Raw genomic sequence first — 20,378 nt, 5'->3', positions numbered from 1 at the left:
TAAATAAACATCTTAAAATGAAGGAGCTAGGTTAAAGAGGATTTTCTGTGGCTTTCCAGTCCTGAAATCTTAAGGACAGGTTGGTGGTGAAAATGCCGAGCTCACTCACTCATTTGTGCATTCATTCATTTTCTGAATTCTCTTGATGACCTTCATCCTCATGGTTTCTCACTCATCCCTTAGTGCCTTCAACAATATTCTGAGTAACCTGGGCCATGTGCTTCTGGGCTTCCTCTTCCTGCTGATAGTCTTGCGCCGGGACATTCTCCATCGAAGAGCCCTGGAAGCCAAGGACATCTTTGCTATGGTGAGGACAGTGTGGGCAAATCAGAGGTAGGAGCTGGGAATGACCATGATTCCAGACAGGATCTGCAAAGGAGAGGGACATCTGGCTTGATGTTGGGATGATATATTACATATAATGAGCTGCTTGAGGCCAAAAGCCTAGGCTTTCACGTTCTGGGAGCACATCACTAACCAGTGTCCTCCTTTCGACCTACCTTTTTCTTTTTCAGGAGTACGGGATTCCCAAACACTTTGGTCTCTTCTACGCTATGGGCATTGCACTGATGATGGAAGGAGTGCTCAGTGCTTGTTACCATGTCTGTCCTAATTACTCCAATTTCCAGTTTGGTAATTAGAATTTATAACAACTACAAAGATTTGAGTTCTAGGAGTCTTATTCTGGGACCTTTCCAAAAATGCTCAACTCAACTTGCAGGAATTAAAAGTCATTTTGTGTGAGCTGAAGTGATCTGAGAGCACCTAACACAAAGTGTGATTTCCACATTTTACCATTTTTCCTTTACACCACGTTTTAGACTAGAAAACACTTGATGCTGAATGATAATCCCATGGAGAGACCTAAAGGAAGACAATGGGCTAAGCATTAGGCAGCAAGTCATGGAGAATCCACCAACAGACTTCTGAAATAACTTGGTGTAATTTAGCAGTTAAACTGCTCTGGAGTAAAAATAATAGGAAACCCAGTTCAGATTGGGTTGAATAATAAGGACATCTAATAGCTCACTCAAAGTACAGAGATAGAAAGGGTTTATGGTTGACGAATCTGTTGACTATGTTTCCATTTTTCTATGGAATCCCTTTGGTTGTACCCAGCCAATATGTTGGTTTTATATTGTGATTAACTTCACTCATGGTGGCAGAAGTAGTTAGAGCAGGTGCTGGCTTCACATCACCATTCCCCAAGTCCAGAGGGGCTTTCAAGCTGGCTTCCAGGGGCCATCATTGAAGAACAAGGAAACTTCAAGAAACCCCCAGAGAATGTTCTCTTACACCTCAAGAGCCCATTCCTGAATTATTCCCTAAATCCTGGTTAGCTCAGGCCTGGGTTGCTACACCAGTCAGCAAAGGAGTTGGGATTTCCTTAGACTAATCAGACCCATCCCTGGAACCAAGGGCAGGACTAGCTTTCCTGAAGCCAAGGGGCTGGAAGCATGTTTATTTCTAAATCGAAAGGGGTAAATACTGAGTCAGTATTGAAGCTATTACAAGAGGAGGTAGGGAGGAGTTGAGCTGGTAACCAATTAGCAATGTCCTCCACATTCCAGGGTAAGGATATTTAAAAGAGTCATTTTTATATTTCTTCTCTGGCCTCCTGCTGTTAGAACACCACCATAATTCTGTTATATTTAATCATTTTAAATTATAAAGCCTTTTTAGTAGAGATAACTACAGAGAACAATATCATTCACCACTCTGAATGAAAAAAGTCAACACTTTTAAGTATTTACCTTAGACTTACATTTTAAGAAATAAAGTGTTGTGAACTAAATTCATTTTTCAATATTTTCCCTGGAGGAACAACTAAGATTAATTTGATATTTATCCTTCCAGTTTATTTTTATATTTTAATCACGTTCAAACATAGTAAATTAATGTTAATTTATCACATCGTTTTTCTACCTTCTTTATTCATTTAACAGTGTTTTCAGGATTTTCCAAAACTAAATCAAGAACATGGAATTCATTCATTTTTAAGGATTACCATATTCTATTATAAAAGATATCACATTAACTCCACCATTGAACAACATTTAGATGCCGATATTTTGCTATTACATACAATGAACATCCTTATAAATGTCTCCTTGTGCAGATGTAAGAGAGGTTCCCTGGGAGACCTAGAATTTTGTGAGTCACCTGTATATGCATCTTTTATTTTGCCAAAAAATTAACAAATTTCTCTCCAGAGTATTAATTTGTATTTCCACTAGCTGTATGAGTTTCCATTTCCCCCACACCACCATTAACTTTTGTTATTATCAGACATTTAATTTATTTGCAAAGTTTTTTTTTTTATTTTTTTAGTTGTTGATGGACTTTACTTTCTTTATTTTTATGTGGTGCTGAGGATCGAACCCAGTGCTTCATGCATGCTAGGTGAGCACACTACCACTGAGCCACAACCCCAGCATTTTTGCAAAGTTTTGAGTAATATAGGGCCCTGCATTGTCATTCTGCTTTGCATTTTCCCATTTCCCAGTTCTAATTCAGCTAAGCTACATTTAATGACTAGCTATTTTCCATCACTAGGCTATAAAACCACACACACACACACACACACACACACACACACACAGTAATCAATGAGGTTATATTTCAGGGTGCTGAGAGCAACCTCCTACACCCACCTGACATTCATCTTACCATCACACTGCCTAAACTGTCACCATTAGGGATTCTTTTGCTATCACTCTTGAACATCAGCCTTTAAAAAGCAAACACTGTGCAAGTGGGGATAGTTGATTGTTATCCTATTATGTCTTTCTCTTTTAAGAGCCAAGCATGGCCTTGGAGAGGGGTTAGGAATGGAGCACATTGGGTCTGCCTAGAGAGTGCAGCAAGGGAGGCTGACTGCTGCAGGTCTACACACAGTCTGAAGGCAGCAAATACTACATGCACTGAGTGAGGGGGTACTCAGAGTATGTAGGAAACACAGGAGTGTGTCATCTGTCTGTCACCCACTAAACCTCTTGTCTCCTCTCCTCCTCTGGGTCATTAGACACGTCCTTCATGTACATGATCGCTGGCCTCTGCATGCTGAAGCTCTATCAGACCCGCCACCCGGACATCAATGCCAGCGCCTACTCTGCCTATGCCTCCTTTGCCGTGGTCATCATGATCACCGTCCTTGGAGTGGTGCGTTCCTTTCTATATATGTGCCTTCTGTCTGGCTCTCAAAAAGTGCTCTCTTGATGGGCTTTTTGTATTGTTTGTTTGTTTGTTGGACCTCGAGTGCACAGGTTTGGATTTACAGTAATCTTGGGTTCGCTGTCATCCTGGGTCCACTCAAGGCACTCTTACTTATGCAGCTGGTTATTTCTAACAATGTGACATGCTCCTGTAAAATTACCCCTGGATAGTTTTAATATTAAGCTGAGACCTGACTCATTTGAGATTGGAATAGAAACATCCCAGCTGATTTTGGAGAGACCAACCTGAAAAAACAGAACCTACTTTCTGAATGTGCCTGGACCGCAGTGTTGATGGTCTTCAGTTATTTGAAGAGCGTTAGCCCTTACATTAGACCTATGGCCCCATTATTGTGGCCATTTAGCTGCCTTCCCCCCTTTCTTTTTCTTTTCCATTTCCATTTGGCCAGATAGACATTCTTTTTCCTGTCCATTGTGCAGAAAGATCCCTGTGCGTTCCAAGAAGGGGGAGAAAACAAAACGCACACACAGCTCAGTTTTTAACTCCTTAAGTATGCCTAAGAGAATGGTTTTATTTAATGAGTCCTCAGAAGGCTGTAGATCAAGGTAACCTCCATTTTTATTCCTAGGTGTTTGGAAAAAATGATGTGTGGTTCTGGGTCATCTTGTCTGCAATCCATATTCTGGCTTCTCTAGCCCTCAGTACCCAGATCTACTACATGGGTCGTTTCAAGATAGGTGAGTCACCTATTTTTCTATGTGAACACCTGAATTGACTTCCCCTGAAAAAGCAGGAAATTGCCTTCACTCACCCTAACTGATGTGACAGGTCACCATGACTGCATGCTCTGAAGTCTGTGCTGTGTTTCTCTCCAAGAGATTCCTCTCCCTTATATGATTGAATTAGCTGTTATCACTAGTTTTGTTTGCAGCTAAGAAACTAAACTTACTGCACCTCAGAGCCTAGACATACCTCCAGCTCCTAGTTGCAAACACCATATAATTCGCTCAACTTTGAAAGTACATTTGAAGAATGGTATGTTTGTCATACCACTAGTCCCACCTAGAGGAACATTTTTCTATTTGCAGTTTTCAAAAAGAAGCATTCCTCTAACTATGCAAAATGGTTGTCAAGAATAGATTAGATAGTATTTCCAGGCTCTAGAGCAAGAACTTTTTGAGACAAGTTTGTCAGTTGTAGGTACCTGCTTAACTTTCAAGGACAGTGTGAACTGATCAGGGAGCACTGAGGATTCTGCATGCTTGTGATCTGCTGCTTATTTGTCATACACTGGAGGAACTTTAAGTTGTTTTAGAGCATTTACATTTAAAAAATCATTTTAAGGTGCATGAAGTCAAATTTAAATATTCTTTTGTATATTTAAAGACAAATTATTACATATAAGCTTAGGCCTGCCCCTGATATTCACAGAGCCCAGGGGAAGAATGCAAACTATATGAATATAAACCAGAGGAGGGGGCTCTGCAGACCCTGAGAGCAGGCCGTGGTTATCTGAGAAGAAAATTTTTAGTTCCAGGAATTGAGAATGAGATCCAGAAAAGGGAGGATTAGTCCCCTTACCCTGCAGACTTCTCACTCATGGGGGAATGAAGGTCCTCTAAAATAAAGGACCCCTTTGGCCCAGGTCTAAGAGCAATTCAATATAAACAAATGGCCTGAAGTCCAGAGGATCAAATAAGATACATTCTCATGCTCACAGTTTAATTTTCTTTGGGCATGATAAGTTGACCTACCCTTGGCATTAACATAGCCAGTGTACCTTCAAATGCCCCAGTGGCACTAGCCATTGGAGTAGAACATTTGATAAGTTGTTTTGGTCATGCCCCGTCTTCCAGAACAAAGGTAAGTGGAGTCATGTAAACCAGACTTTGATAAGGAAAATAAATTACAATGTTGTCATTCTGGTTTCTTCTAGAGTTAAAGAAACAAAAGAACAACTTGAAAACAGACATAGGTAATGGTAATGACTACCACCATGGTCATGCTATCCTAATGGTCCCAATGGGACCAAAGGTAATACAATATTAAATTCGTTTACCTTTTAAACAAGAAGGAATTTCATGTTATGCTATGACCATGCAATAATTTATGAGAGTCCTGACAGGAAAATGATGTCACACACAAAAATTGATGACAATTTATTCACAAAGGGACTAGTCACAAGACATGGGTGGAGTAGAGGAGAATGGAAAGGCTCACTGGCATTGGGCCTTTACCGTCCATAAACCCCAAAGAAAGGTAGGAAATGGTTACCAAAATGTGTCATAGAGAGGAAGTCACTCTGAAAGGAATAGTGACCTCCAGTGACAGACATGGTCTCCCCTCTCACGGAGGGCTGCAGGGAAATAACCTCTCTGAGCTGTTTCTCTTTCCTTTGTCCCTTGAGTTTTGCCAGTACTCCCCATTTTCTTCATCCAAAGACAGTGAGCGAACCCACTGTAGTCATAAAGCCTCCCCAGGGAGGCACAGGACAAAGAGACAAATGGTAACAGGACAATGGCTGGCATAGGGTTGAACTAAGTATTTTCAAGTTGTATGCCCAGGGAGTCTTTCCTGGGTGGTTATAGATTTACCAGAGTCAGAAGAAAGCTTACTATTTCCTTGTGACAATGATTATGTTTACAGTTAGTTCAAAAGTCAGAGGTGATTAGTGGACAGTGGTTGAACCCACTCTGACTTCTCTATCCATTTCCCAGGCTACCATTGTTTTTTAAATAGGAGTGGCCCTGAGGTTACTCAAGAAAATAAGCATAGACATAGGAAAGACAGCAGAGATGAAACAGAACATTTCAAAAATAGAACAGAAAGTCATAGAGCTACCTGCCCAGATCACAACCGTGTCCCTTAGTCCCAGAGCTCTAGAAAAGGACTTCAGGAATTGTTCATGAGAGAGGATGGAGTATAAATTGTAATTCGTGCACAAAAGTAAACAGGGAGAGAGAAAAGTCTTGATTCATTCCTTGAGGAGTCAATTTCTGATTGTTTGAGATAGGCAGAAAGATTCTGTGTTCTTTCTGATGAGCAAACGTTACTTTATAATTAGAAAATAATAGCCATCATTTTGAGAAAATAATAAAATGACCAGTAGTCTACCCATTTGGTTTCCTTCTTACAAATCATTTCTTTCTCTCTTTTCTTCTCTGCCTCCCACTGATTCAGATGTGTCTGACACAGGTAATGTCCTGCCATCCTTCCCAATGTTCTAGATTGTTTCCTTATTAAAGAAGCCCATCAGGCTGTCAGCTCTGCTCCGTGGACAGGTCAGGCAGTATTGTTGTGGTGGGATGGAGGGAGGCTCAGAGCCGAGGCTGAATTCCAAACCAACCTCTTCTGGGTTGTCACATAGGTAGACCCCTCACTCCTGGTTAAATTCAGTGTACGGGGTAGCCTTAACAAGGGGTAGCATTCTCATTCTCCTCTAGATATTTTTTGCTTTGTTTTCTAACGGGGCCTCACTATGTTGTCCAGGCTGGTCTTGAACTTGCAATCCCCCTGCCTCCCCATCCCAAATAGCTGGGATTATAGGCATAAAATAGTATTTTCAACAGAACTGGGAACTGAAATGATTATTCTAGACAGACCCAGTGTTGCATTTGATGTCTATAATGTGGGCAGACTCACATAAAGACGGCCCCACCTTTGACCTTGACCCTATTCAATAGCAATTATAACAAACACACTTACTACATTTCATATCTTCCTTTGATAGATTACATTTTTTAAAAACTTCCCTGTCTTTTTCTTCTCAACTTAACATTCTTTTGGGTCTTTTGACTATTGCTTCAATACAGATAGGCTTTCTGAACACAGTACAGCCCAGGATCCCTTGGTTCAGTTCTTACTTAACTCATACACTGATAAATAGAGATGGAACCTTCACAAGCTAAGATTTCCCGTTATCTAAGGAAAGTGGAATGTTTTAAGGTTGATTTGAGGGGACCCATGACATTCTCTGCTGTGAAAGAAATACCTGCAGAGCAAACTGTAAATAAATGGAAGCCAGCTCAGGGAAATAGAATAAGGGACACTGAGCCACTCATGTCGTTTGCAGGTGCTTGTTATTCATGTCCATCTTGCTTGCTGTTCTGGGTTATAATGCATGGATATGGCATTCCCCCCATGACAACACCAACTTTTAAAGCAAACATTTGGTGCTCACCTATTAGGTGCAAAGCATTCTAGTACATTTTCATAAATGAAGACTATAGCATTCCAGCCTCTAAAACTCCAAAAGTTTCCCAGTGTTTGTGTTTTCTCTGACTATCATGGTGTGATTATGTCATCAGCAGATTTGGGAATTTTCCGGCGGGCAGCCATGGTGATATACACAGACTGTATCCAGCAGTGTAGCCGGCCACTATACATGGTACGTGCATGTTCCCTTGTTCCTTGGCCTTCTCCCAAAAAGTGTGTGGGGCGGGGGACAGCAGGAGGTACAGGCTTGGGGCAGTCACTCAAAGCTTCAAAAATCCAAAGGGCCAGATGGCTCAGAGTGGCTGGGATCCAGTTAGTGGAGAAAGCATGTTGTTTACTCCTTTTCATAAAAGACAAGCTAGGATGGTCCCATTTTTGTAAATGAAATGTTTGCTAATCTATGAGGAAAAAATTAATAAATTCAAACTTTTAAGTAGTGTTAATTGTTGTGGAAGAGGATCAAGACAGAACATCCCTATAAATAATCACCTAAAGAGGTACCCCGGTGAAATGACAAGGTAGGCTATTAATGTATTAACCAGGACAGCAGGTAAAGACCAGAGTTGTTCCAAGCATACTGGGACATGTAGTCACTCAGTCACTTTCATTAGGAGCTTAATACATTTTACATTAAGTATTTCTTCATTGTTTGGTTTTTACAATAAGCAAAAATTGTGGTTGAAATAAACTTTAGAGACCTCTCTTATAGTTTTTAACATACCGTCCATTTCTACATTCAGCCTAGAGACCAGGGCCCTGGCCAGCTGTCTTTGCACACTGGCTTATGATCTCGGGAAGGCTACTTGTCTGCTCTGAGCTCACTGCCTGAGCCTTTGGTCAGATCTAGTGATACATTTGGGCCTGGTACACAGGAGTTCAACAAATACCTGCTAATAGTTTATAATCAGACCGATTTTTATGTAAAAGAACATGGGAATCTTATAGTCCTCTATAGCTTGAGTAGGAACTACAGGCACTAAAAAATTGAGGAAATTGAGGGTAAAGGGTTTATTCAGGTGGCGAATTAAAAAGCCCATTAGGACCTATGTGTATTTTGAGAGTTACGTATGTTTTAGCTGCAAACCAGGAAGGGCCATTCATGCTTTGTTTGTTTGTTGTTGTTTTACATTAAGTGGTGCTTATAGCAGTTTTAGGTTCATAGCAAAATTAAGCAAAGGTACGGAGATTTTCTGTATCCTCTCTGCTCCTGAATGTGCACACACTCCCCCACTGTCATCATCCCCAACAGAACAGTCCATGGGTTACAACTGATGAACCTACATTGACACATCTTCACCCTACCCATAATTCGCACAGGGTTCACTTGTGTTGTGCTTTCTATGAGTTTTAACAGATAATAATAGCATGTACTGACAACTGTAATGCCATACACAGCAGTGGCACTGCCCTAAAAGTCCTCTGTACTCTCCCTGTTCATCAATCCCTCCATCTTAACCTCTGCTAACCACCAATCTTTTTATTATCCCCATAGTTTTGCATTTTCCAAAATGTCATGTTATTGGAATCACATAATGTGTGGCGTTTTCAAGTTGGCTTTTTTCACTTAGTATCATGCATTTTTAAGGTTCCTCCATATCTTTCTATGGCTTGATAACTAGTTTCTTTTTAATGCTGAATAATATTCCATTATCTAAAGGCTTATTTATTCATTCACCTACTGAAAGACATCTTGATTGCTTCCAAGTTTGGGTAATTATGAATAAAGCTGCTATAACAAATGTGTTCAGGTTTTTGTTGTGGACATAAGTTTTCAACTCATTTGGGAAAATACCAAGGAAAGCAATTGCTGAATCATATGGTAAGCATGTGTTTAGTTTTATAAGAAACTGCCAAACTGTCTTCCAAAATGGCTGTATCATTTTACATTTCCATCAACAATGAACAAAAGTTATTATCATTCCATACCCTTTCAGCATTTGGTGTTGTCAGAGTTTGGGAATTGGGCCATTCTAATCAGTGAATTAATGTTTTTGTTTGTTTGTTTTTTGTTTTTTAAATAAAGACATTTCCTCCAAATTGGGTGGATCCCTTTTAAAGACAGAGAACTGCTAGTTTTAAATAGAAGATAAGTGACCATGGAAATTAAAATATAATTATTTAGTATCTAAAATTTGAAGTAGTATGCAAAGAAGCAGGAACAGATTATGAATAAACCTCTATCAAAGCAATTACCCTTTAAGATGGACTGTTCCCCTGTATTTTATCTTCTAATCAATAGCTATATTGTCTAGACTGTGTGTCGTAGAGACCAGAAGCCTGGGAGTTGCAGGGCCTCCTTGGAGCCAGAGTAATTAGTACAAAACTAACTCCCTCAGTGGTCCTGACAGTTGCAATGGAGGTTATCAAGAAACACAAATCAGAGAATGGGTCCTCAATCACATAGAGCTAAGGACTACTAGATAATCAGCACTACTAGATAATCAGCACTCACCACCAGCCTCACACTAAGAAGTGGGTCCAGCTGCCAAGCTCCACTGAGCCTTGGCGGAAACAGCCAGCATCCTACTTTGCTGACCGCATTTCCTTTTCTTTTCTGGGGACAAGGTCATGTCTGTTTTCAGTGGGGGGCCTTGCCCTCTAGTTCTTGTAGAGGCTTAGTTTCAGAGGATAGGCAAGGCTTTCTTAGAACCACAGAACACGGTAGTCAACAAGGCAATCATTTTCCCATGGTTGATACTTACACCACAGTGGGGTTAAAAAAAAAAAAAATCAGCCTGTATGACCTCTCCTTTAATGTTTTCTTTCCTCTTTTCCAGGATAGAATGGTGTTGCTCATTGTGGGCAATCTGGTTAACTGGTCCTTGTAAGTAGTCTTAGAAAAATAGGTTTTTGTCTTTATTGATGTCTGTAATACTGTGGTTTAACTTTTCTTGACTATCATTTTTAAAAATATCTTTATTGTTTAGTTGTAGATGGACAATACCTTTATTTATCTTTATGTGGTGTGGAGGCCTGAACCCAGTGCCTCACACATGATAGGCAAGTGCTCTACCACTGAGCCACAGTCCCAGCCCCTCTTGACTGTCATTTTTATAAAGAAATCTGAAATTAAGAAAAGGGTAAGCATATGCTTGCCCTAGAGACTTGATGAAAAGATTTTGTTTTTTGTCTTCTTTTCCCTGCAAAGAAAACACTAAAGTGACAATAGTGGCTTCCTCTAAAGCATTGATACAGTGATTGAGTTCATTTGCTCAAGAAGAAAAACATCTATGAGGACAGATCAGATCATATGGATGGATGAATGGATGGGATGGATTCATAGATTATGCTTGCTCTTAGGAATTGGGCCATTCTAATCAGTGAATTGTATTGCAAAGATGCAATACAATTTTAAATTATTTTGTAGAACTTTTCTATAAAGGCTACCCCATAGGCATTCTTTTATTTAAGTTTTTTAAAAAAATTTTAAGCTGTTAATAGGCCTTTAGTTTATTTATTTATATGTGGTGCTGAGAATCAAACCCAGTGCCTCACACATGCCAGGCAAGTGTACTACTGCTGAGCACAGCCCCTCCACCCCCCATAGGCATTCTTTTTGGTAGAATCTCTCTTTTTTTGTTGTGTACTGTGACTGTCTGTCAAAGAGAGATGGGGGAGTGGCGAAGCATAAGAGCAAGAGCAAGTCTTTTTCCTATTTCCTTCTTTCCCTCTGGGTCTCCTTATTCCTCCTCCACCTTTATCATTTTTCTTTCTCTTTTTGTCTTTTGTCATCCCCTTGGCCTTTTTCTTCAAAGTGATTCAAAATAGCTGAGATTATTTTATGCAACCTAGTCTCACTTGACCATGTGAGATATTTTATTGTATTGATAACTTGAAAATAAACAAGTAATTTTAGCTGCTTTTGTTTATGGCTCTTAGCTGATATGTTTCTCTGGGTCAGTGACCTTTGATAGAAAAATGTATGCTCTTGGCACACTTTAAGACATATGAAGCATGAAGAAAGAGACAGACCTTCAGAATCAACCCAAAACAATTAGCTGGGATGGTGGGCATGTGCCACTGTGCTCCAACCTCTTAATAATGAACAACCTATGACTGTGAACCCAGGGATTCAGAATCACCTGGCTCATCTCTGCCTCACATACAATTAAAACCAAACCTACAGTCTTCTCACAAGATAAGATAAATGACCTCTCTCTTCTTAGACACCTCTGTGAGATACTAGGGTCTACACATGTACAAGGTGCTATAACACACTAACACCCTGATTACCTGCTAGAGAGCTCCTCCCTCTCAGTAGCTCTGCAAAGACACATTGTGAGTTGGTATGAATGGTGTTTTAAAGAGAATCACTTTCCTATGATATGAAGAGGAATAATGGGGTGTGTGTGTGTGTGTGTGTGTGTGTGTGTGTGTGTGTAAAGAGAGAGGTATGTAGTATACATGTGTATGTGTATGCATTTGTACAGAAGTGTATATACATATATGTGCACACAGTAATATGACTATTAAATGTATACATATCTGTGTGTGTGTGTGACTAGAGAGAGAGAGCAAGAATCAAAAAGCGAGTATGCAAAAAGCTAATAATTGGTGGATCTGATTAAAATCTGTGCAAGAGATTTTTAGTTTACTGAAGATTTCAAAATCTAGAAGGCAGAAGTTTCCTGTATTATAAGTCAGTTGGGATTCAAAGGGAATCAAATGAAAGTCTGTTAATAACAGTTGACATGCTTAGGAATAAAATTTGAGAGATGTGTAGAACCTCTTTTCAGAAAATTTGATTGTCTTATTAGGAGATATAAAAGAAAACCTAACTAAATGAAGAGAAGTATCAGGGTCTGGGCAGGAAGATTAACTATTGTAAAGATATCTGTTTTCAAGTTAATATATAAATTTGGATTTGAGCTATAATTAAATTAGTGGGATTTTATTCTAAAATTTATTTGCCCAGTTAGATGAAAATTTCAAAGATCCCTGAAAAGTAAGATAAACAGAAGTAAGGAGGGGCAGAGAGGTATAGTGACCACCTCCACATCATCCAGTAGAACTTTCTGGAATGATAGAAGTGTTCTGAACTTCATTGTCCAATACAGGATCTATTAGTACTACTGAGAACCTGAAACGTGTCTACTGTGACTAAGGAATTGGATTTTCAATATTATTTATTAATATTTTCAATATTATTTAACTTCAATTAATAATAAATTTAAATAACCACATGAGGCTACTACATGGGATATTGCAGTTTAGCTCGAACAGAATTGTGAAGGTATTCATTTATTCATTGCAGAAATGTTTATGATCATGAAAAACTGAAGGATAAGATGACTGTGTACAGCACATTCACTTTGTGAACTTTTACATAGTCATTAGAAATGAATGTTTTGAAGATGTAGTAATTTAAAAGTTCAGCATATAGTCACGTGTTGCACAGTGACATTTTAGTCAGTGGAAGACCACATATAAACACTGGTCCCATAAGATGATATTGCCTAGTGATGTAGCAGCCGTCCTTATGTTTTGTGAGTATACTCCTGGATGCTTGTCAATTTGACAGGGGCCAAATTGCCTAACGATTCATCTCTCAAAACATCCCCATCATTAAGTGATGCATGACAGTATGCTAAAGTGGGTTTTTTAATGAACTCCTCCCCCTCCAAAACAGAGTAAGGCAGGGAAAAGACAATGATGTAAGAAGCTGCCTTCTCCACTACAAATATTTCTTCCCATGTCCCCAGTGCCCTCTTTGGATTGATCTACCGACCCAGAGACTTTGCATCCTACATGCTGGGCATCTTCATCTGCAACCTGCTGCTGTACCTGGCCTTCTACATCATCATGAAGGTAAGTGCAGGTGTGGGGAGCTGGGAGGGCCCTGCCTGGCAGAGGTTCTGGCCCCAGCTTCACTGCCACTGTGTCTCCCCAACAGCTTCGCAGCTCTGAGAAGGTCCTCCCAGTGCCACTCTTCTGCATTTTGGCCACCGCTGTGGTATGGGCTGCTGCCCTGTATTTTTTCTTCCAGAATCTCAGCAGCTGGGAGGTGAGCAGTTCTCTTTCCATCTTTCCTTTGAACTTTCCTACCACCCTCTTTATCGTGCTTGCTGCTTTTAATATTTTTTACATTTTCTAAATTGAAAGCTTCCTCCAGAAGGAATAATATTTTATTATTATTTTTTTGTGTGTGGTGTTGGAGACTGAACTCAGGGCCTCACGCATGCTAGGCAAGCACTCTACCACTGAGCTTCACCCCCAGCCCAAGGGATGGGTTTTAGTGTCCACACATAAATGTTCAACCGTGACATGGGCTCATCATTTTCAGGGTAATACTTTATAAATTTGTAAACCTATAGACACTGCAAATTCAATCTTCATTATGTGTTGTTGTATGATGATTCTGTTCCCAGTAAAGTTTTACTGTATGTAAATGTTTGATAAGTGTATCTTCTCCATCTTTCTCATCACCATCACCCTCTTTCAACAAAAACCAAGGGATTGGGAGGGGTTGGGGTTGTTACTACATCCCCTCCAGGATAGGAAAGCTAAGGCCTTGGAAATCAGCACTGTATCTGAGGCATATCACAGGGACGAAATCTCAGTTCTCCATCATGGCAACCACTACTATTAATTTTAGAACATTTTTGCGTTCCAGAAAGAAACTCCGTAACTATAAGCAGTGACTCCCATTTCTCCCTGATCAGAAACATAAATCCACCTCTGAACATTTTATGTAAATGAAAAAAAATAACATATGGCCTTTCAGTCAGGCTTCTTCTCTCAAGATAATGTTTTAGGTTCACCCAGCTACAGCTGTATCAGTACTTTGTATTCTTTTATTGCTTAATAATATTCCACTGTGTGATTACACCACATTATCTATGCATTCACCCACTGATGGACATTTGATCTGTTTCTACTTTTTGACTTATGAATGATGCTGTGAACATTTGTGTACAAGTTTTGTGTGCAGGTCTGTTTTCTTGGAAGCTAGTTTTTTGAGCTATCTAGTAGCTTCTTTATGGCTTCCTGGATGTGAAACCCTGAAACAGTTGAATTGTGGGAATCTTGCTCCTATCTTGCCTCGCCTTCCTCCAGGGAACCCCGGCAGAATCTCGAGAGAAGAATCGTGAGTGTATCCTGCTGAATTTCTTTGATGACCATGACATTTGGCACTTCCTCTCTGCTACTGCCCTGTTTTTCTCATTCTTGGTGAGTTTATCATGTCTTTTTATTGCTTTTTCTCTTTACATTCTGGTCTCTTCCACTCTTCCTTACACATCCTCTTTTATATTCCTCTATAATTTCCCTTTCCAGTTCTTCATTATAATTCAACATGCAGATCATTTTATTTTTTAAAAATATCGTATCTCAATTTTCATTTTGCTTTTACTTTTCAATAATTTTAGACACAGAGTAACAAAATCGTCTTCCTAACTAACATAGCACATCAGGACTGACTTGGTTATTAGACTCATATGCCCAGAAGTCCCTCCAGGAACCACTTTTGGCATTCACTAAATTTCCTGTAACATTGGGTTATTCCTTCTCTTCCCACTCCTCTGCTCTCACTTAATATTTTATGAATGATTCACAGATTCCTAGAGTGGTTCAGGGCAGCCGCCAGGCCTGTGTTGCCTTCTAACCGTCTGTGCCAAATCTCTGCTGTAATTCCTCTATTTTCTGCCCAAAATTCTTTCCCAGAAGCCATGCATATTTATGTCAACCTGGGATGATAGCTCCCATCATCCTCTAATCTTGTTTTTACATTTCAGAATTAAAAGTCTGTCATGCTTGCACACAGGTTCCCTTGACACCACCACTGGACTCCCAAAGCCATCCACTTAAGCAGTCTCAGGCTGGCCGTACTACCTCAAGAGTGGAGCAGGGCTACCCCCTAGTGTCACCTTTGGGAAGTTCATCCAATCTGTATGAATACTCTGTAGGACTTTTCTTTTTGATAATCCTGTTCTTGAGAGAGACCGACCACGAAAAATGGAGCTAAGGATTCTATATGGGGAAAGTGGTGGCCAAAGGAACTAGAATTGGAGGAGAAGGCTCATTTCTTATATAGCATTAATCTGTGCAAAAGACTTCATTTTCTTTAAATCTAGACCTAAATGTTACCTTCTAAGTGACTTCCCAGGCCACCCTGTAAAAATTTGCCACACCCAATCCCACATGTCCTATATTCCCTAGTTTAATTTTCATTCTTAGCTCATATAGCTTTCTAAAATACTGTGTTTTACCCATGCATTTGTTTCATGTCGAAAGCCATCTCTTGGATGGAAACTCCCTGAGGGTGGGATATTTCTCTTTTACTCCAACTACATCTTCGGCATCTAGAATAACACATAATAAATTCTCATGACTATTTGAATTAATTAACAAATGAACTATATAGTTATAATAAGTGCTTGTTATGATCAAGACATTGCAGGAGCCACAGAGGATAGGAAAACAATTCAGGAAACAGAGTTTTCACTCTGTGGGAATCACAAAGTAGGGATGTGGTGTGGCTGTGACTAAGCATTCTTTTCATTTCTCTGTCGCTCTCATCTCAGGTTTTGTTAACACTGGATGATGACCTGGATGTGGTTCGGAGAGACCAGATCCCTGTATTCTGAGCCTCCAGTATAAAGAGGGGGACAACAAATGATCCATCTTGGTGCTGATTCTTGAAGAACACAATGACTACAGCAACGAACCCACTGCCAAACACTCCACTCGTCTCTGTGGAGTGAACTCTCATTCACACAGGAAGGAGAGGAGCTGGGGGAGAGCTACACCCTATAAGAAGGGAGGCAGAAAAAAAGCCACAACTGCAGACAGAGGCAAACCCTGAGAAGCTCAGAAGCACCCAACCTGTGTCTGCATTGTCAACTCAGAGAGTTAGACGTGGACAAAAGCTGCATGACAGTCAACTCACTGTCTGGGACCCTCCCACTCTCACCTGACATTTATCAGGACATGGCTGCATATTTCCCTGGGCCACAGGAATGCCCAGAAAGACCAGCAGCTTGGACTTCCTGCCCAGAAACCTTGGTGTGGCCTTCGCACCTCTGTGATTCCCACTGCTTTATAGGTCCAAAGCACCATCTCATTTCTGCAAGGTCCTGTGAAATTGTGATTTCTCACTGTACTGTGGAGAGGGTGCAGAGGTGGACCAAGCCCCCACCCAGCTGGTAGCCCAGCTAGTCATCTCCTCAGAAGGAACACTGAATGTTCCCCCAGGCTCCTGACACCATGAGGACTCAGGATTGGACACTGTCACACACTCTTCTGAACAGGAAACTATCACTGGGACCAATGCCTGGGTGCTTATCTATTCTCAGTGTCTTAATCTCACCGCTGTGTTGATACTTTACTCTGGCTCCACCTTCTTGGAAAGACCTTAAACCCACTTATCTTAAAATGGAAAGAGAAATGGGAAATTTTCTTCTGGCAGTAGGAGGAGCAGGAAAAATCACTCACAGAACTAAGAGACTGGAAACATCAAGCAGACAGGCTTTGCCTTGTGAACTGGGGCTACTGGAGAAAATCCAGTGAAGCAACAGTATTTGCTCAGCCTCCAGTTCACACAGATCAGTGATGTGCCCACATGACCTTTGGCAGAGAAATAACTGTTCTAACCAGGGGCATCACTCTATGGGCCTCCACAACTGAGCCCCTCAGCTTGCATGATCAGAATTCCAGATTTTCTCCCTGAAGTTCTCAGAAGTTACTCAGGATGAACACATTTTCCTCTGCCTCTCTGGTTGCAAAGAGTACAGCTAATGGAACATTGTGTCTTTTTGCACCTGACCCTCCCCAGCATGGTGTTGAAAAGCTTAGCATTCTGGTTCCCTTCTCACATTGTCTGGCAGCTGTGCCTCTGAGAAGTCCCATTTTGACAGAACATCTGGTTGCCAGGAGTATGATGTAATCAGAAAATAGACATACAAATGTATGCACACATACGTGTTTGCTTGTGAAATTGAAATCACTTCTCATCTCTACTTTCCTAGTCATTCATTAGAGAAGTAGATTGGACATTCTCCTTTAAAATTTTTTTCCTCTCAAATATTTGCATACTGTTCAAAAAAGATACTTTGCAAGTTTGAACAGTATGCTTTTCCTAAATTTTAAAAACACAAATGTGCTTTCTGTGAAATATTTTATGTGCTTTTTCTAAAAATCTCCTAAATTTGTAATTGATCTTCTGTTATTCTTTATTCCTTAAAAATTATTGGTTTCCGTAGGTCACACGGAGGCCACCAATTAAATGGTTGGGTCAATCTAACATGTAAAAAAAATTTTGAACCTATTTCACTCTGACTGACTTGGTGTAATTCTTTTAAGGCACTCAAAGGAGACACTAAAGATATGAACAACAAAGTCCACCCAAGTAAATAAATGTCTCCAGAAGCTTGTTTGGGAAAAACATCAGTGAAAATGGGGAGGGCCCCTGCAGAAAGGGGTGGACTGTTCCTTGCTGTGTTCTGTTAATGTCTGTCTTGTGCAATCAAGTCACACACTGTAGTCAGTTTTGTTCTCTGCAGCAGGACTAAAAACCCAGACTAAGTCTGCTTTTATAAATATAAATTCTAAGTGTACGTGTTGCTAATTCTTTCTATAGCACCAATCTTGTGGTTGGAGGACATAAGAAAGTCATGGAGCTGCATCTGTGGGATTCATATGAGTGCTGGGTAGAAGGGAGCAGCCAGAACTTAGTAGTTTCATGATATATCTTTGGTAGGTAGCACAGTGCCTATGCTAACGTCTGCCTATGCTCATAGACTTAGCTTTTCAAAACCAAAAGCAAGGTTAATTCTGGAGGCCAAGTTCAGCGGGAGGTTAACTGAGAAAGCAGTAACTGTGAAGATGATCTTGGCAAAGCAACCCCAGAAATTATAAGAGCAGTTTAGCTGGAGCGGGTCAGAGTTGTGGCAGCCAGAGGGTAAAAAATGACCTCTTCACACCTCTGACAAATGGGGCTAGAGAGGCAGCCCCACCTGTTATGCTGGATGGCTGAGGGATTAGCCTGGTTTTATTTTAGCAGCAAGACAAGCCAGTGGAAAACCAGAGACTAACTGGGGAAGGGACTTTCCATGACTGAAGGTTATCCCTGAGCCAGCTACTTGGGGCAAATAGTGGCAGCTGCTCACTTTGTACCTCCAAGCATCAACCAGAAAATTCTTGTAGGGTCCCAAAATACATGTCTCAGCAAATCAACACTCACGTTTCTCATTCTGGATGCTGGTCTATCTGAACTGCACCGTTCTGGCAGTGCAATCTACATAGGTTCTGTCTGTGTTCTGGTTGTGTAATGAAAGTGTAAACCTAGTCACAGCTGCTCCACATACAGAAGCAGAAGGGAGTGAGCATGCAGACAGCCTGCGTGCTCACAGAGCCGGGCCACTCACCTCAGAACATCTCAGAACACGGTAACAAGAAAGCAGAGAGAGCATTCCTGTCACCAGAGACAAAATATATACCCCAATGGCATGCCCACAGTGACCTTCGTAACTTCAGCCACACCCTAACTGCCTCCAGTTACCACCCATCTAATCCATTGAAGTGGATTAATGTGCTGATTCAGTTAAGGCTCTGTAACCCAATCCTTTTGCCTCTGAACTTTCTTGGATTTTCTCACATGAGTTTATTAGGGGATACCTCATATCTAACTATAACAGACTGGTTTGTGACAAAGAGGGAAAGATAGCTTTTGAGTGATGAAAATAGAGGTAAGCTAGAAGGAAAAGAAAATTGATTAACTTCATGGAAATCCATGCGTGGTAGTGTTGGTGACACATGATGAATGGAAGCCTACAGAGCATCATTTTAGTGAGAACTCTGGAAAAAGAGTTAAGGAAGGATGACAGGACCAAAGAGGGAGGGCCAAACTTCTGATGTGGTGGGTTTATTTTTGTTTGTTTTCAGATAGACTGATAGCAAAAAGAAAAAGACTTTTGGGTCCACTTGAGCTGAGACTACAAAGACAACTGCAGCTACTACAAGAGGTATTTTTTTTAATCTATTCTTTCAGTTGTAGATGGACACGATATCTTTCTTTCTTTCTTTCTTTCTTTCTTTCTTTATTTATTTTTATGTGGTGCTGAGGATCGAACCCAGTGCCTCACACGTGTGAGGCAGGCACTTTACCACTGAGCTACAACCCCAGCTCTACAATAAGTATTTTAAAACATCATACTTGGACTAACAGGCAAGCTGACACCCCTCTGGACCCCTCTGGACTTATATGGGGAGAAGAAAAACTGTTGGTCTGGGTAAAGACAGAGAAGCAAAAACATAAGAGATGTTTGGAACTGGAAACCTCAAACATTTCATAAGAAAAATACAAGTCCCAGTTTTAACCACAGCAAAGAATTGAAATCTGAAGAGAAAAATAAGATGGTTGGGGTGGGGATCATTTTAATCCATCCTTGAAGAAATAAAAAAGCTTCGTCTCCCAAACTCTCAGAAAACCCCTCCCTGATGGGAGGACAATCATGGAATTGAAGTTTTCAATTTGTACTTTTAGTGTGATTTTACAATTGGCCACTACTACCCTCAGTTCCCATCTCCAACCCCTAGAATATGAAAGTCAGCAGAATTGATTATTAAAACAGCAAATACTCAATCATTATGCACTCTGCCAAGGATTTTTACCTACATTGCAAATCTCATCATGAAAGTCCCCTAAGAAGTTAGGACTCTTACATTATCCCCATTTCCTAAATGGTGAAACTGAAATTTAGAGAAGTCACTGTTTGCTAGGTAAAGTGAATGGTGCAGAACTCTGATAAGTAATCAAAGTGAGTAGTTCAGGTTCTAACCAGAGAAAAGGAAGACAGACAGTGCTGTAATGAGCATTCAACAGTTTATCTGTGCACATACATAGGGGCAAAACACAGCCTAGAATTATATAACTATTCAACATATTAACAAAAAGAGAATATTTTTCCAAAATTCAGAAGATCTGTGATTATCATATAATTCCAAGTAACAATGAAATTTACAGTGCTTTTGGAAAGCCATCTAATACA

General features: G+C 40.4%; 1 protein-coding gene across 4 annotated transcripts in view; it reads left to right on the top strand.

Moving 5' to 3' along the window:
• The window catches only part of Sidt1 (SID1 transmembrane family member 1), an 81,391-nt gene extending 63,730 nt beyond the window's left edge, over nucleotides 1-17,661 (top strand). Inside the window, exons 16-26 of one of the 4 annotated variants that reach the window (XM_005327598.4) lie at nucleotides 184-307; nucleotides 516-633; nucleotides 3,026-3,162; nucleotides 3,806-3,914; nucleotides 6,358-6,372; nucleotides 7,488-7,564; nucleotides 10,170-10,216; nucleotides 13,095-13,200; nucleotides 13,286-13,396; nucleotides 14,449-14,562; nucleotides 15,915-17,661. In XM_005327598.4, coding sequence (XP_005327655.1) covers nucleotides 184-307; nucleotides 516-633; nucleotides 3,026-3,162; nucleotides 3,806-3,914; nucleotides 6,358-6,372; nucleotides 7,488-7,564; nucleotides 10,170-10,216; nucleotides 13,095-13,200; nucleotides 13,286-13,396; nucleotides 14,449-14,562; nucleotides 15,915-15,977 — 1,021 coding nt within the window. In that variant the 3' untranslated portion in view covers nucleotides 15,978-17,661. The other 3 variants (XM_078044208.1, XM_078044207.1, XM_078044209.1) reach the window with 3 other exon arrangements.
• Nucleotides 17,662-20,378: the final 2,717 nt, after the last annotated feature.

Source organism: Ictidomys tridecemlineatus, chromosome 3 (genome assembly GCF_052094955.1).
Source record: "Ictidomys tridecemlineatus isolate mIctTri1 chromosome 3, mIctTri1.hap1, whole genome shotgun sequence".
NCBI lineage: Eukaryota > Metazoa > Chordata > Mammalia > Rodentia > Sciuridae > Ictidomys > Ictidomys tridecemlineatus.
This window is presented reverse-complemented; position numbering and strand designations above follow the sequence as displayed.